The 15,347-nt window shown below is 47.7% G+C and overlaps 4 protein-coding genes across 4 annotated transcripts, besides 1 other annotated feature; 2 read left to right on the forward strand and 2 right to left on the reverse strand.

The window, feature by feature from the left end:
- Positions 1 to 15,347: part of a sequence feature (contig 1.164 1..150254(-1)) that runs on past both edges of the window.
- ANIA_08880 (protein vpsT) lies at positions 216 to 4,679 on the reverse strand (the record flags this gene model as incomplete). Its single annotated transcript, XM_050612734.1, has 2 exons — positions 216 to 852; positions 904 to 4,679. The coding sequence occupies 2 exons, from the start codon at positions 4,677 to 4,679 to the stop codon at positions 216 to 218; spliced, it is 4,413 nt and encodes a 1,470-aa protein (XP_050468617.1).
- ANIA_08879 (exocyst subunit SEC10) lies at positions 6,813 to 9,696 on the reverse strand (the record flags this gene model as incomplete). The annotated part of the gene is made up of 4 exons (XM_677056.2): positions 6,813 to 7,490; positions 7,546 to 7,615; positions 7,699 to 7,754; positions 7,789 to 9,696. 4 exons carry the CDS (start codon positions 9,694 to 9,696, stop codon positions 6,987 to 6,989), a joined length of 2,538 nt encoding a protein of 845 aa, XP_682148.1. The 3' UTR covers positions 6,813 to 6,986.
- ANIA_08878 (ditrans,polycis-polyprenyl diphosphate synthase) lies at positions 10,232 to 11,573 on the forward strand (the record flags this gene model as incomplete). The annotated part of the gene is made up of 2 exons (XM_677055.2): positions 10,232 to 10,721; positions 10,769 to 11,573. The coding sequence occupies 2 exons, from the start codon at positions 10,232 to 10,234 to the stop codon at positions 11,338 to 11,340; spliced, it is 1,062 nt and encodes a 353-aa protein (XP_682147.1). The 3' UTR covers positions 11,341 to 11,573.
- ANIA_08877 (ELMO/CED-12 family protein) lies at positions 12,770 to 14,494 on the forward strand (the record flags this gene model as incomplete). The annotated part of the gene is made up of 2 exons (XM_677054.1): positions 12,770 to 13,033; positions 13,094 to 14,494. The coding sequence occupies 2 exons, from the start codon at positions 12,770 to 12,772 to the stop codon at positions 14,492 to 14,494; spliced, it is 1,665 nt and encodes a 554-aa protein (XP_682146.1).

The raw sequence follows: 15,347 nt of genomic DNA on the forward strand, positions 1-15,347 counted from the left end.
AAGCCCGGAATATTCATTCCACCCCCAGCATCTATCGAAGTGAACGAGAGCTTGATTAACAAGATAATTCATATTGCCGACCGAGGACCTCATTAGCACTTCGGCCCAGGAAGCAAGTCATCCAAAATGCAGCGCTCGTAATCTTACTTGAATATACATGGCACATATAATCCGCAAAACGATGAAAATCAAACCAACTGACTTAGCATCCGCCATTATGAATCCTCCTCTTCGTCGCCATCAAAATCTACGACACCAAGTAGCTCGTCTTCATCTTCAACCACGCTACTATAATCGCCTCGTCGAGCAGCGAACGAAGCCCTAGATGCGTATGGGCGTGGGTAGCTGCGATTACCAACACGCATATATCCGCTAGCACTCCGCCATAGACTCGTAACCAGCAATGGAAGCGCCTTCGCGACAGCAACAATGCCAGCTATGATGGCTATCGGAACAGTAACCAGCAAGGAATCTCGAGATAGAATTCCTTGTGTCCCGGTTGAAGTTTCTCCGAGCCGAATTTGGCCGAATTTGCCATCCCATTTGGTATAGATATAATAACCGACAGCTCCTGCAACAGCAATAGGTGCCACGATGGCGAAGAAAAGCCCGATGCCACTAATTCCATGCTTCTTATCGTACTCTTGTTGCTTCCCAGGGCAAGGCTTTGCGGTCTGATGGTCCAAGTTATAGCCACCTTGACACGTCGTCTGAGGAATGCGACGGTATCCAGTAGGCTCAAAATACTCGATCGCATCTGGATGGGCTTTGCAATAGCCAACTGGATCATGTGGTTTCAAACCAGGCACAAGCTTGCATGTGCCGTCATTTTGACGTTCGTAGTTATAGTCACTATCCAATTAGCATGGTAAGAAAAGAAACATCATTAGAATGTAGACGCACCATTCGTAATCAGCTGTAGTGCAAGTGCAATTTCTTTGGATACTGTGCAGATGCGGTCCCCGCCAATTATTCCAACATTCAGCTGAAGGTTTCTTGCGACGATATTGCTCAACATGCCCGAACAAACAATTTTCCTCCTGGAATGGATGCTTCGGGGTCCAGAGCTGATAATCGTCACTGACATCTCCACCCTTGTCGTCGAATTCACAGTCCCTATCATAAAGCCCGCTGAAGTCGACATTGACGGTAACAAGCTCGTCCGATTTTTTGCCCCATAGAATGAATTTCTTTGAGGTATCTGAGGGTACAGTGGAGATATCAATAACCTCAATTTCCTCATCCGAAAAATAATAGTCCTGCCAGGTGGCGCCCTCGTCGGTGCTGTAATGCAGGACTTTTGTTGACTTCTGTTCAGATACGATCACAATTACGGACCCTGAGTCGCCATATTCCCACATATATCTACCTTTCTTGACGGACTTCCAGGTGATCCCACCGTCCATGGTCAGGAAGGTGTCTGCTTCATCTTTGCTGGTTAGCCGATCCCCCACGTTGCCCAAGCCCATCATCAAGCCAATCGCGGAACCGGAGGAAAATGTATCTCGCGGATCTGCGCGCTCGGTGTATCCGTGAAGGTGAAGCGCACAATCTTCAGTGCCTTTCCCCTCAACAACAGAACAGGGGAACTTCTTGCCATTGGCGTCCTTGGTTGGCGGTGCTAATAATGTCCACTCACCACCATCATTGTGAGTGATCATTGTCCTCAGCCTCTTGGGTGCTCCGTCGGAAAGCTCGTCAACATTGCTGACAATATTCGCAATTATGACACCCTCCAAAGCCTGCATTCTCTCGAAATCAACATATCCCCAGTCGTTTTGGTTCACGGCATCCAAACTAAGGACATATGTTGTGCCGTTGCTGTTACTTTTTATCAATGAGCCGGTGTTATTACTCCCTCCGACATACAGGAAGATGGCGTGCTCAGAGGCGTCAACAAGGGTGTATAGATTTTGAGCTGGCACGACATTGGGCGGAAACTTCAGATCGGCAAATGTTGTACCGTCGACACTAACCCTAGCCTTCAAAGCGTTATCTTTATCTGTGTGGGAAGCAAGTATGATGTATTCAGCCCTGGTGGCATATTCCACAAGATTTTCTTCAACAGTTTCCCAGTCGGAGAACCTCTCGTCAGTTGTAGACATCAATTGCAGCCGTTTCTTGTCGTCCTCATTTTCATATTGCTCGCAGAATACGAGGTACAAGCTGTCTGGACGATTTTCCTTATACTCGAACTCGCATTTTTTGGCATGGCGCAAAATGGTCTTCCAAGAGTCCCCTCGATCATCACTAAAATAGGCGTTGGAGTGGCAGCTGCCAGAGTCGCATTCTGTACCAACCCAGAGTAACCAGTCTCTCTTTAAAGGATGGAACCTCAGAATTGGACCATTTTCGTAGTCCGGAAGCGTCTTCGCTCTAAAAGACCCAAACGTCGCGCCTCGGTTTATGGTGTAAAACACCTCCTCGCTGTCAGTAAGGATATAGGCGGTATCACTGTTGTAAGGGTGAGGGACGATTTTCATAATGCTGGCCCCTTTTAGTTCTTGCTGCCAGGTTTGGCCATGGTCATGAGACACGAATAATTCCTGATTGCGGCTGAGCATCAGGACCGTCTCATCTTCCCCAAGATTCGACACTTGACGTTCGAGGTACCTGTAAGCGGACAAGCCCGAGCTGAACATCTTCATGGTAGAGGTAATTTCTTTGCTCTTCGGCCTATTGTTGACATCTTTGCAGGGTATTTCAACATCTTTGTCGAGGTTAACCCCATCATCGCGAACACAAACGTCGCCGGGAATCAACCTCCAGCCCGACGGAATCATGGTCGTATCATCTGGGTTTATACAGTCTCCATCTGGGGGGGTAAAAGACTTCGGTGGAACACAGTCTTTGCCATCCTCAGTCCGTGTAGACTGGCACTCGAAGTCCTCAACAGTACATTTGCACGGCTCGAATTTCGACATAGAACTGTTGAATGCCTCCGCAACGAAGCAGTCAGCATTAGCCTTCCTGCGTCTGAAAAATTGTTTCTGGCCCATCAGGCAATCTGGTTCTCCATGTTCATCCAATCGAGCAGGCCAATGGTTATCAAAGTCTTCATCTTCGCATTTTCGTTCATGCAAATCCTCAAAGTCAATTGCATAAACAGAGGGTTCTCCTTTCGAGTGCCCAAGTAGGATGAACTTCAAGCTCGTTGAATCAGGGGTCGTGGTTAGAGTAGATGTTTCACCATCGACCTCATGAGGAAGATCGACTGACTTCCACTCTTTTCCATGGTCAAGAGAGTATTCAATCTTTTTAACTTTGGGTGCTTCGCTAATTGCCACTAGCACTGCCCCTTGATCACCAAATTCATACTTGTGCGGCCCTTTAAGAGCAAGGCGCCAAGTAAGGCCTGCATCATCGCTGACATACAAATGCCCATCTGAGCGCTTACCGAGGTAATCACCGGTATTACCCACTCCCATTACCAATCCAGGGGCGGGACTGGAAAAAACTCGTCCAAGGTTTGTGTCCGAATTAACTGAATGGAGATGGATTCGCTGCCCATCAGTTGATTTTAGAGGCTGAAAAGTCCTTCCGTCATCGAAGCTTATCTGACTGACAACCTCTTTGGATGCACCGGCCTCGACATCGTCCGGATTTCTGACAGTATTTACCAATACTATCCCTTGGATAGCAGCTAATTTCTCGAAATCAACGTAGCCCCTTGGGCCGCGATTAGTGTGTTCAATGTTGCGAGTAAAATAGGTGCCATCCGAGTTAGAAGTGAAAAGTACACCCATGCCGCTGAACGGATTTGTTAGAACGTCAACCTGAAGGCTATAATCACTGCTCTCCAGCACAGTGTACGCGTCTTGTTCCAGCCTATGGTCTCCGAATTCCGCCCGATGCCACTTTTCAATATCTGTTGTTACATATAGAGCACGCTCAGTGGTTCCTTGAGATTCGACAGCCGCGACGATGAAGCTCTTGACTTGCGCGATACTGGTCACACCAGATACTGGTCGGCCATCCTGAAGTTTCGTCTCGATCCCTTGGCTGCGGAAGTAGTCGTCAGAGTAGACCAATCGAAAGGCAAACCTTGACGACGCCTTGAGACCTGGGACTACACAAACAGTGCGCTCTTCCATGCCTTTTGGCATATTGGGACCTGCTGCGAATTGAGGATTTCCAACTGCCCAGTAGCACCCCACTGCGCTTTCTGTCAGCACTTCTATTGTATCGAAGTCGTCTGTTGTATAGTATGATCGTGGCGCACATGAAGGGCACGGTCTTGTTTCGAAAATGACTTTGCTGGAATCCCGTCCGTGGAACGTTAGAGGGCCCGTTTGTGGACTTTTGAAATATGCCTGGTCTGGAACCTTAAAAGACTTCCATGTTTTTGCTTTATCCGTGGTTATCCAGTGTTTCCCGTCATCTCCCAGCGCGTAAGCTTTATCCTCGTCGAAAGGATGCTGGTGGATGGAAGTCACTCCGTGCTTCATGCCATTGTCCTCAATCACTTCCCAGTTTTCGCCAGCGTCAAACGAACGTAGAACTTCTCCGTCCTCCAAATTTAACAAAACAGTATCAGACTTCTCGAAATAGAACATAGAATACGGCTTCTCGTGGAGTTTATGGAAAGATATGCCGGGTTTGTCTTTCTTCGCAGCGCTCGGCGGCAACATGAGCGCCAGTAATAGGCAGCCCACCAGCTGAATCCATCGGGGTATCATGACCAGCGAACAGTAAACATTAAACAGCAAGGAATCGGAAGCTCACGGCCAGCAAGATGCCGCCAGATACCTTGCCTTGGAACTATCAAGCTCAGGAGAAATTTTAACAATGAGGTTGGGACGGGCGATATATGCAGAAGAGAATAAGATAAGTTGAAGAAGGATGTATACGCTATAAAAAACAGTGAACTAAAGGATGGGAATGTTGATGAGCAATTGCTCGGCTTATCGCATTTCGAGAAGGTGGCCTTGAGAGCTCAATAGTCACGTGTCATTTTACTTCCGTATCGAGAGTCCTGACGAATCATCCGCAGCACCACTTAGAAGAAAATCCAGTGATACTCTGAAACTTGGTTTCAACGCCAGCTTTAGTCCCTAAAACACTTCCAGGGGGACCTTCCATAACAACACTACAATTACCATTGACGCTGCTGACGACTGGAGATTCAGTAAGGCTAGTCCATTTCGAGTATGTATGTGTACTCCAGATCGTCTCAATCCTTCCGCCTACGGAACTTTTGTCATATTTTATCACCGACTGGTCTCCCGTATTGAGTTGAGGGCAAGTATATGGGCTTGGTTGATTCCTTGGTACCGGTCTCCGCAAGGCAGGTGTCGGCCCTACGTTCTGGTGTTGTCAGAGTCATTCTCAATGTCATTACGCGCATGTCCGAAGTCTGTTCATAGTTTGGATCAAACAGTGACATCCACGATCGCCTCTGATCCACAAAAGAAAGCTGCCGTGCAGGAGAAGCGTAGTATTTCGAGGAAAAGTTCCTCTCATCGCTGCGTGCTTGCGCATTATCAACGTCGTCGCCGTCTTGGAAGAAGGTAAGCCTTGATCCCCTGAAATCCGATATCTGACTCGGATTTCTTTGCATGAATCTTGAGTATTACTTCCCATTCTCCCAAGTTGGGAACCGAAACTCAACTGCCTAGTCAAACTTTTGCGGAGAGGCATGGAAAATATGAAGTTTTAGCGAGCTTCTGGCTTGCGGTAATACTGCGCGGAAGTATCAATGTTCGGAGTTAAGAATTGAGATGCATGACGAGGTTTGCTTTTCCTCGTTAGTCGAGATAGCGAGGTGCGTTTAGTGTAGAACGCTAAAGAAGTTGATTGGCAAGAAGAGTTATTCAAGTTAAAAGGTAGTTTTCTAAAGGAGCGTCTTCATCCTGCAGTAGACCTGGTGACGTATTGGATGAATGGTGTTGACGGTCCTTCGTTTAGCCAGCGGAAACTGTCGTAACCAAGTCGCCCATAAGGCGATGAAACAATGGCTTCAGCAGTAATGGTTTATGGATGTGGCAAATCTCGGATGTTCAGCTGAATAATGCTAGTAGTAGTATTGCCATATCACGCTAAGGGTCGTCGCCCATGATGAGCGTAGTGGGCGTGGGGGGTTTATGAGATCTTTAAACTGGGCAACTCACAACAAGTCGAACTTTGAAGACTGCAGAATAGTGGAGATGGACTGGCTGTCCAGAGAGGTTAGCAAAGCAGATAAGCTACATATTTACAATCTAGCATTGTCCTTAAGGCGCGCAGTGGTACAGAGTCATGATCAATCCTTCGCAAGCACGCATATCATCTTGAAGCATTGAAAGACCAAGTATCCATACTGGTGTTGTCAGAAGGCATGGGGGTGAGACTGAGCAGTGCTTGTGGGATGTACAGTATGTTGAAAGAACCAGTGAGAAAGAGCTAGATGCCCAGGAATACAGCCAGCTCACACGAAGAGGTGATAATTCGCAGTTCGAGTACAGTAGTTCAAGATACGCATGTGGAAGAAAAGTGGGTTTGTGATTCACAGACTTCAGCTACGGGCCACTGGGGGCTCAGTGCCAGCAGCAGGCCCATTATTGAGTTCCTGAAGGTTCGTCTCACGTAGACTCTTAGAGGAAAGAGAAGAACTTTCACTAATCCCATCAGGCCCAAGTTACTCTATATTCGAGAGCACGTTAGCTGTTGCTGATACCTATTTCCTGAGGTAAAAAAGGATAACAACGCAACAAGTATAAATGATGGTGGCCCTGCCCTCACTCAGTGTAAGCAGATAATACAAACATATGCATATTTAACACATCATTGATCCTGAGCTGAACCTGAAAGGATAAAGAAGAGACCTAGAACGTTTTAGGCCTGACATAGTTGAACTACTCTTTTCTACTTGTACTGCTATGACTTCCCTTGCTGATTAGTAGAATGCCCTTGGAGTTTGTGCTTGACCAATCTCAATCAGTATAGAGGCCATCCCACATTGAACCCAAGGCTGACATTAGTATGATTGTAAGATTTGTGTCCGTAACTCATAAGGCATTAGTCAACATTTGTTGCATCGCAGGCGTGTTCGAGTCCTCTCTGCGGAAAACATAAGCTCTAACATCCTGTATGCTCAGTCCAGCCTCAGTGCTAGTCACTCCGGGGCCTCGAGCTGAGGTTGCCCCGGGATTGCTGCTGGTTTTTCCACTGGAAGAACCTCCAGGTCCGCGCATCCTCTCCCGCAGAGCCTCCGGCCCAATAACGAAAAGGCTCCCAACTTCAAGTAGCACGTCGAGCATCCCACTCGGAGCCCGTATCTGTTCATCTATCTCCCATGACTTAAGCAGGTTGGCATACTGCGTCATGTCCTTTGTAACCATGAGTCCACCAGGACCATTGACAACAAACCGCTTGAAATGCTCAAGAAGAAGGCTGCGAGTTCCAAGGGCGATTTCTGAGAGAAGCTGCGGCAGGTTGGCGCCGCTAGCTGGTAGAGAGCTCACAGCAACATCGTGAACCCGCGCTAGGAATGCACATAGTGACGCACATGTCTTTCCCTCAGTTAGCATAGTTTCCTTGTCAGGTCCAGAAAAGCGGAGAACGAACCGGTGTCTGTAACTTCTCTAACCAAGCCGTACTGTCGCCCTCCTTCGGCCGGAAATCATTTTTCTTCTGACTGGACAGCAGTTTGTTCACCCACATCAATGTAATGTCAATGACTTTCTGCTCTATCGTGTTTATTTTTTCTTCTATACGAACAGTTGCCAGGTTGGTCTTCTTTTCCATCTCTCGACGAACGGTAACGCTCCCTGCTGCTAGAGGAATAAGCAGTGTATTTATGCACATTACCATTAAGTTTGCGATACTGATCGAGTCACGAACCGCACGTAGGAAAGCGAAATCAGGTTCAGTCCTTCCGGATTCTTGGGTTGCGGCTGCTTCCAAAGCAGCATCAAGACAAACCTCTAGGTAACCTTCTCCCATGATGGATAAGAGAAGATTCAAGAATGTTGCCATGTCTTTCGGCGTTTCATTATTCATGTTAAGTTCCAGACCTCTGCCAACAGCTTCTGCAAGCCATTTGAGCATTCTTTTGGCATAAGATATGCTGGGTTGCCCATCTTCCTCGGTGAATATGAGGTCATTGGGCCGTGCGAGATCGGTAGATTCCTTCAGATCTGCAACCTGAATTAGGACCCGTTTCTGTGTGGGAGAATGTTCAGAGGAATCTAGGCGGTTTATATATGCTTCTCGAGCTGACGCAAGAAGCTCGCTACCGGACTTGGAGAGGGAGGCCATGAAAGTTGTTGCCGCTTTCTTCCTACGACCGTGGAATGTGGTGAACTTGAAGAGCAAAGAAGTGTACAGCTCCTCCAATGTCCTCTTCTCCCTCTCGATGTAAGAAGACCCAACAAAGTAGGGCACAAACAAGTCCTCCAGCTGTTGATCGAGGATAAGCGATGTTTGCGATGAGATAGTCTCTGGGTGTTCAGTCAAGCCGTGTGCTTTTAGTTCGTCGACTAGGGTACTGATGCAGCTGCGAGAGCTTTGCAGAGATCGGAGAAAAGCTAGTGATGAAACACTATTTGCCTTTTCCAAAACCATCTCTAGCCTTTGTTGGATCGATTGCTGGAATACCCGCTGTAGGAATTTTCCAAGAACCTGCTCATAATTTGGGAAAGCCCGCCGGATGATAGCTGACTCTTCTTGTACCACAACCCTGACTTCGTCAACCAGAGATTGGAGGCTCGGTTCAACTCCAGAGGGTTCTGCATCTGGGTCGGCAAGTTTCTCCCATGACTCCGGATCTCCGCCAACTTCCTCAGTGACTAATTGGCTCCTATCAATGAAGAATTGGTGTTGATTCACAAATAGTGCAACAACGCTCGCCCCGCCATTGAAATCCTGGAGAACAGTAGCACAATCCTTCATACCTTCAAAGTTAGCCTTACGATAAAAATCATCAAACTGCCTCAAAAGGTCTTTTTCCAGCGTCTCGGAGAATTTTTCGATTATTTCGCGCGTATTCCATCGAAACCCATTAGTCCCTTCCATATTGTTGCTGTTTGGTGCCAGATGTCCGTCATTGTACGGCTCAGTGCTCCTGGACTCATTCCAGCTCTTTGGGTCAAGTCTTTGACTAATCCTGAGGAGTTGCCGTGCAATATGTGCTGACCGCACCTTTGCTTCACCTGACCCTGATCGCCTTAGATTCTCCAAAAGAATGATTTCTCCCCTGTTACTCACACCATCCCAGCATTCGAGCAGAAAGTGAGCATCGAGCGCGCGGCGTCTCTGTCGATCAAGTTCTTCCAGCCTCCTTCCCGTTTCCACAGCCATATTTCCGCTGCCTAAAGCAGTATCGCCAGGTCCAGCGCTCTGAAATGATGTATCCAGCTGTTGAAACGACTCAATTGCTTGCTTCAGCTTCCGTCCTAGTATATTGAGGTTCTGGGAATGCTGAGCTTCAGCCCTACGGACAGCTGCCGACAACTCATTCTCTCTTATTTCCAGATCCCCTGACAATTCCCCTAGACGGCGCTGTGCATGTTCGAAAGTCCGAATGAGGGGCTTTGGGTCAAAGGGCTGGTTTCCATTTGCAGGGCCAAGCGAAGAACGGCGGCTTGAAATTGCGGAATCGGAAAGAGCTTCGATAAACTCCTTGACAATGTAGTCGCGACTCGAGAAATCCTCAAGGGTGAAACTCGGGCCCTTGGGAAAGACCGATCGAGAGGCGGCATTCGAGTGGAGAGACATAGTCACATTGACCGGTGTGCTGAGATATTCTGCGGCATGGGCCTCTAAATAGTACACTAACAAAGGCAAAAAAACTCAATAGTTATTGTTGTAGGCTGTGAAGGTGGAAGGTCGAGCTCCAGGTGACGAGGTCGCCATCAGGATGTTTGACCACCGGCCAGAAACCGCGCGGTTCGAGGCTCCAAGCTGATGTGGGGCCGCTTCCATGTAAAGAATGATGCTTTTTCACATGGTAGTCGATACTCACAGTACAAAAATATCAATTCTCATAGGCATGGCAAATATGGTCTAGCTTTGGAACACGATATAGTCAATGGCATCCGAAAAAAAAAAAAAAAGGATTGGGTAGCGGCTTGTTGGGAGAAGCCCAGTGCTGCCTGCTGTTCACACTCCTGACCCGAGGATCTGAAAACACCGCACTTAAAGGCGGCAATAGTCTTACGTCCAAACGGCCATCTTTTCTGCCTGCTCACTGCTCATCACTTTGCCGGCTCTTCACCCTTTCGTCCCAAAACCTCAGACATCTCTGCCCGTCATGGTTTCAAGGCGTGACAGAGAGCTACTAAGAGATAATATCCGATCTCGGGGAGCCAAGCTAAGTGCTACCGATCGGGAAAATATCATGAAGCCATACCTTCCAGACCCATCAGAGCTACCGCGGTGGCCACCTCAGCGGCGCAGAAAGCTTCCCCGAAAAACTCCAATCCGTACATTCATAAAATCGCAAATTCACCTCATAACCTATACCTTCCTTCACATTTTCTTTGGTATCGCCGTGCGACTCGTTCAGACCTATCATGCTGTTCTGGATCGAATTCTGGCGATCATTTACTATCACCACCGAACACCAGAACTGATACGGAAAGATGTAAAGGACCTGGATCGCTTACCCGGGCACTTGAGCGTGATTTTGTCTCTCCGCAAAGAAGATGACGCCCTGCCAATCTTGATGGACGAAGTTGCGGAGCTTGTATCTTGGTCTGCTAGTGCTGGCATACCAGTACTGAGTGTCTACGAGAAGAGTGGTAAGTACGCGTTTAAATAGTAAATGCAGCTGAACTAATATTGACAGGTCTCCTCAAATCGTGTATTCCCATGTTACACCAAGTCATCACCAACAAGCTGTCTTCTTACTTTGGCTCCTTGCAGCAGCCTACACTTCAACTCTTCGCACCACACCACCCAATATACAAAACTCGTCCGGCTGGTGACGCCGCCAAAAATTCTCTGGTCGTCCTTTTATTGTCTGCGACCGACGGCCAGGAAACCCTCGTCGATTTGACAAAGACTCTGGCAGAGATGTCCCAGAATGGAAAACTCTCACCGGACGACATCACCATGGAATTAGTCGATGCGGAGATCAGCGAGATCACTACACAGCCATCCCAGGATGTTGCACCGACTGCGAACGACCACAAAGTGTCAAAACCCCTTCAAGTCAAGCCAGAGCCGGATCTCCTTCTTGTCTTTGGACCTTCACTGAAGCTTAATGGTTACCCACCCTGGCATATACGCCTGACTGAAATGTACTGCACGGGAGTCAACAGTGATGGGTTTACAGGCTACGGTGATAATGTGGAGTATCAAGGATTTCTCAGAGGCCTCTGGCACTATGCTGGTGCACAAATGAGGTTTGGACGATGAGAGCATTTGGTAGGACATGCAATTACACTGTTCAATCTGTGAGGGAATCGTTCATTGCGCTGCCGTTAAAGTACGTGCTATGGCAGAAGCCTATTCTGGAGACGATGATTAACGGATGCTCGGCTGAGGTAAGGTTTCTATAATATATCTCGTACTCATGGCTTAGCATCACTGCCTTCGCGAGCATGCGCGGTTGGGATGATAATCACGGCTATCAATAGCCGATATGGTAATGTTTGGGATGTATTATTACAATTCTTTATTTGATATAGGTCCGAGTAGTTATATGTGCACGTCTAGGCTCATCGTATGCGAGCAAGACATCATCCTGTCTCAATGCTAGTACCTTGGTAACTCTTTCTACAGCGGAGCAGGAGCATGATTTTCTAGACAATTCGTTTTGCAAAGCAATCTAGCCTTTGTCGGTGGCAGGCCATTGGCTATACCCTCCACAGCCGCCGCTCCTGTTGACCGCGTCAGTCACAGGATTCGATTGTATCGCACCGGCGCAGTAATATAAAACAGGCTCGCTTGCCACACAGGTCACAGTCAGCATAAGCTTGCTTGGAGGAACTCTCTTGTAATTGGCCTCCTGTGGCATATGTGGCAAGGGCATATGAATAACAATAATGTGCAAGATTTCCCCTGCGATGCGCATTTGCATCGTTTAAATGCTGAGAAACTGAAACGTTCAGGTCAGCAGGCAGGCATGACAACTGAGACAAAGACTTATACTTAACGAAAACTGATTGTAGAGATAGTGCTGAGTAGAAACCTGGTGCGGAACAGCTCCTCGTTCTTGAGAAGGGGATTGTAGAACCAGAGAACACTCATTAACTTGCATCAACAGACTTGTGTAACTGAAGTGAATCTAGGCATCACAATTACGGAGATCTGATGTGGTCAGCTTGAAAGGTACTGGTAGCATAGTAACAAGCCAAAAGTGCACTCTAGAGGATTTGGCGGGACAGGAAAAGGATGAAAGATGACCTGTTATAATCAAAGTGAGCGTGAGGTCATGTCGCCCTAGTCAAGAAGATATTTTACAATGACTAAACATAGCTGGCTTCTTCCGCCTGGGGCAAGTAGTTAACAAGCTTTAACATCTGGGGGCATACCAGACTGCCCAGGCTAGTGCCATACTGGGCCTAAAATCCCGATGAAAGTTCACTGGTTAGAATTATCCTCGAATTCTTATTGGATAATCGTAGCTCCTTAGTGGCTAGGGCTCCACCTAGTAGAGCGACCGTCCCTGGCTAGTGTTGTGCAGTCTGGATTTGGACTCAACTTCACTTCTCCCTGTTCTTGGTTCTTCAACGGCTTCAGTTTTGTCTGGCATGGGGCGTCATCGCACGGTTCGGCACATGTGGGTATAAATTAACCACTATATACGTCGTCAGTATAGCGTACATACGCGCTTTAGGCTACCATGGATAGCAATGTTTCAGAGCTAGTCGAGAGACTAGGGAGTGAAGAGGATGCAGTGCGCAAGATGGCTGTATTCAAACTCCAGAGCAGCATTGGAGACCCTTCGTTTGCAGACGTATTCATCGCAGAAGATGGGCTGACAAGGCTCCGTTACTTGACTCTGCATGCGACTGGGAATACTTTGGCATATAGCTTAACGAGTTTTGCCAGACTGTTAGAGGTTGATAAGGGATGGGAATGCGTTGATCACGAGTTGGTTGAAAGGGTATGTTCTATGTCTCAGCCCTTTCCCACTTACTAACATGAATATCTCTTGGCTGAATAGGTTGTTGAACTCATCGTAACGCACCCCTTAGTGAACATTTTGCGAGGCGCAATGTCTATACTCGTCTCCATCGTTTCGCATCCTTCCTCTGTCGGTCGCTTGTCGCAAAATGCTGTATGGGGATTCCGCGCGCTGAAGCCTGCAATTGCGATCTATCCCCAGTTCCTAGAAATGCTTGTCAACAGGCTTTCTTCAGCCGATCACGCGCTTTGTGCAAATGCTTTGCAATTGATCAACTCATTGATGCGCGATTCCATAACGAATGACTCGGATCATGAATGGCCGAAATTCATCCAAAAACTGCAGGATCTCGGAGTTATCAAGGCCGTCTATTCCTTGATGCAAGGCACGGCGTTACAGGACCACGCGCACCCTTTAATCGAATTCCAATCACTTACGAAGATCCTCCTGCGCAAATGGCGAGATACTGCTTTGGACCTCGAAAATCCAGAGCATAGGAGAGCTCTTAAGGGCATTCATCTTGCTAGTAGTCAAGAGAAGGGGAATGAAACCGGCGCCGATATGCGACGGTCGAAGAAACACAGCCCCGAAAAATGGCGGCGGCTCGGATTCGAATCAGAGAGTCCAGTCGCACAATTTGAAGATATGGGGTTTTTGGGCATGATGGACCTGGCGGACTACGTCCGAAATCACCAAGACGAATTTCAAAAGATGCTTCTTGAACAGTCGACAAAGCCAGCCCGGCAGCGATGTCCGATTGCGCGCGCTTCGCTATCCGTTACATCTATATTATACGATCATTTTGAGGTTGACAAATGCGAGACTGAAGATAGCAAAACCTACTTGATACTTGAGTCTCGTTCTAACTTGGATAAACTATTCAAACCCCTACTGTTACACTGGACCCGGCTACATGTGGCCGGATTACATAGCTTTTTTCGTTTGTGGAAGTCGACGAGTGCAGAACTGGAAGACTACGACAAAATCGTGGAGCTGGTTCGTATACTCATCGAGTCAGTTGTTGGAGGTGCGGCCCGAACGAAAGACGTACAGGATGTGGAGGAAGACTTGATGGAGTTTGAATACAGCCGACTTCGAGACCTACAAATGGAATTACTGGAACTTACTTACGAGGACGCTTGGGGGCAACATCTACGACAGGTGCGCGAAGAGTTACAGCACGAGGCCGCCCAATTCGTCAAGGAGCAAAGAATCCGGTGCCTGTTACAAGGTGCTTGGTTCCCAAACGAGAATATATCTGAGTTGGAAGGGGAATCGGGTAGTCCCAAGTGGAGATATGTTCAACTTTCTCACAATCGGAGGATCCTCCATTTTGGAGATTTCGAGAGCATGGAAATGAACCGTCTGGATCTCGACGTGCTTCCCGGAAAAAGTGAGGTACCCTTACAACCCGCTATATTCGAGCTTCTGGCTAACTAGATGTCAGTCGATTTATCTACAGTATCGTCGGTAGTTTCTAACGTATCAGCGTCCTCCGACAACACTTCCTCTGCTACTGCCAAAAGCGTGCCTCATCAACGCGTTTCGTCTACGAAAATTACCATTCACGGCTACGTCTCCCCTGCTGGAGTTTCAAATGACAATAAAAAAAGTAGTGGTCATTCTCGCAATGCTAGTAGGGCAACTCAGAAAGAGGCTATAATCTTAACCCTTCGCCCAGTGTCGCCCAGTGTCGCGTCTGAATGGCTAGACGGCTTGCTCATGCTCCTGAACCAACAACCAATCACTGCCGAAACAAGCAAGCTGATCAAACTCATAAGTGATTATGGACTTAAAATCCGTTTGCTCAATGTCCGATTTGACGATGCAGTCTTCGCAGGCGAGGCCCCTGCCGTTCCCTCACGAGAGGGACTAACTGATGATTATTACTATGATATATTCGGTGGATCATAGCCGCCAGCAGCAATACCGCAGTGGAACTTCCCAAGCTCTGTAGTCATAATTATAAGGGAGGCACATCGCAACATCGCTGTCTGTACATAATACCCTGATGCGTCTAGTTTAACTTCAGGCGCAACTTAAATGTCTGAAGGTATAATTGTGTACCTCAAGTACGATAATAATAAGAAAGTTGCGCCATGATAGTTAATGGTTCAAAGCTTGTATGGCAGCAGGGAATTGTTCGATGCATTTTGCGGCAGCAGTGGTTTACAACCTGTGGCTCTTAAAGTGTCTCCACCAAAGTACAGTAATTATTGTGGGTCTACCCCGTCTACTAAGTAACAGGAAGGATCGCGGCCACAACTTATCAAAAAATGCCAGGGCTCGGCAG

This window comes from Aspergillus nidulans, chromosome VII (assembly GCF_000011425.1).
Source record: "Aspergillus nidulans FGSC A4 chromosome VII".
NCBI classification, from domain to species: Eukaryota; Fungi; Ascomycota; class Eurotiomycetes; order Eurotiales; family Aspergillaceae; genus Aspergillus; species Aspergillus nidulans.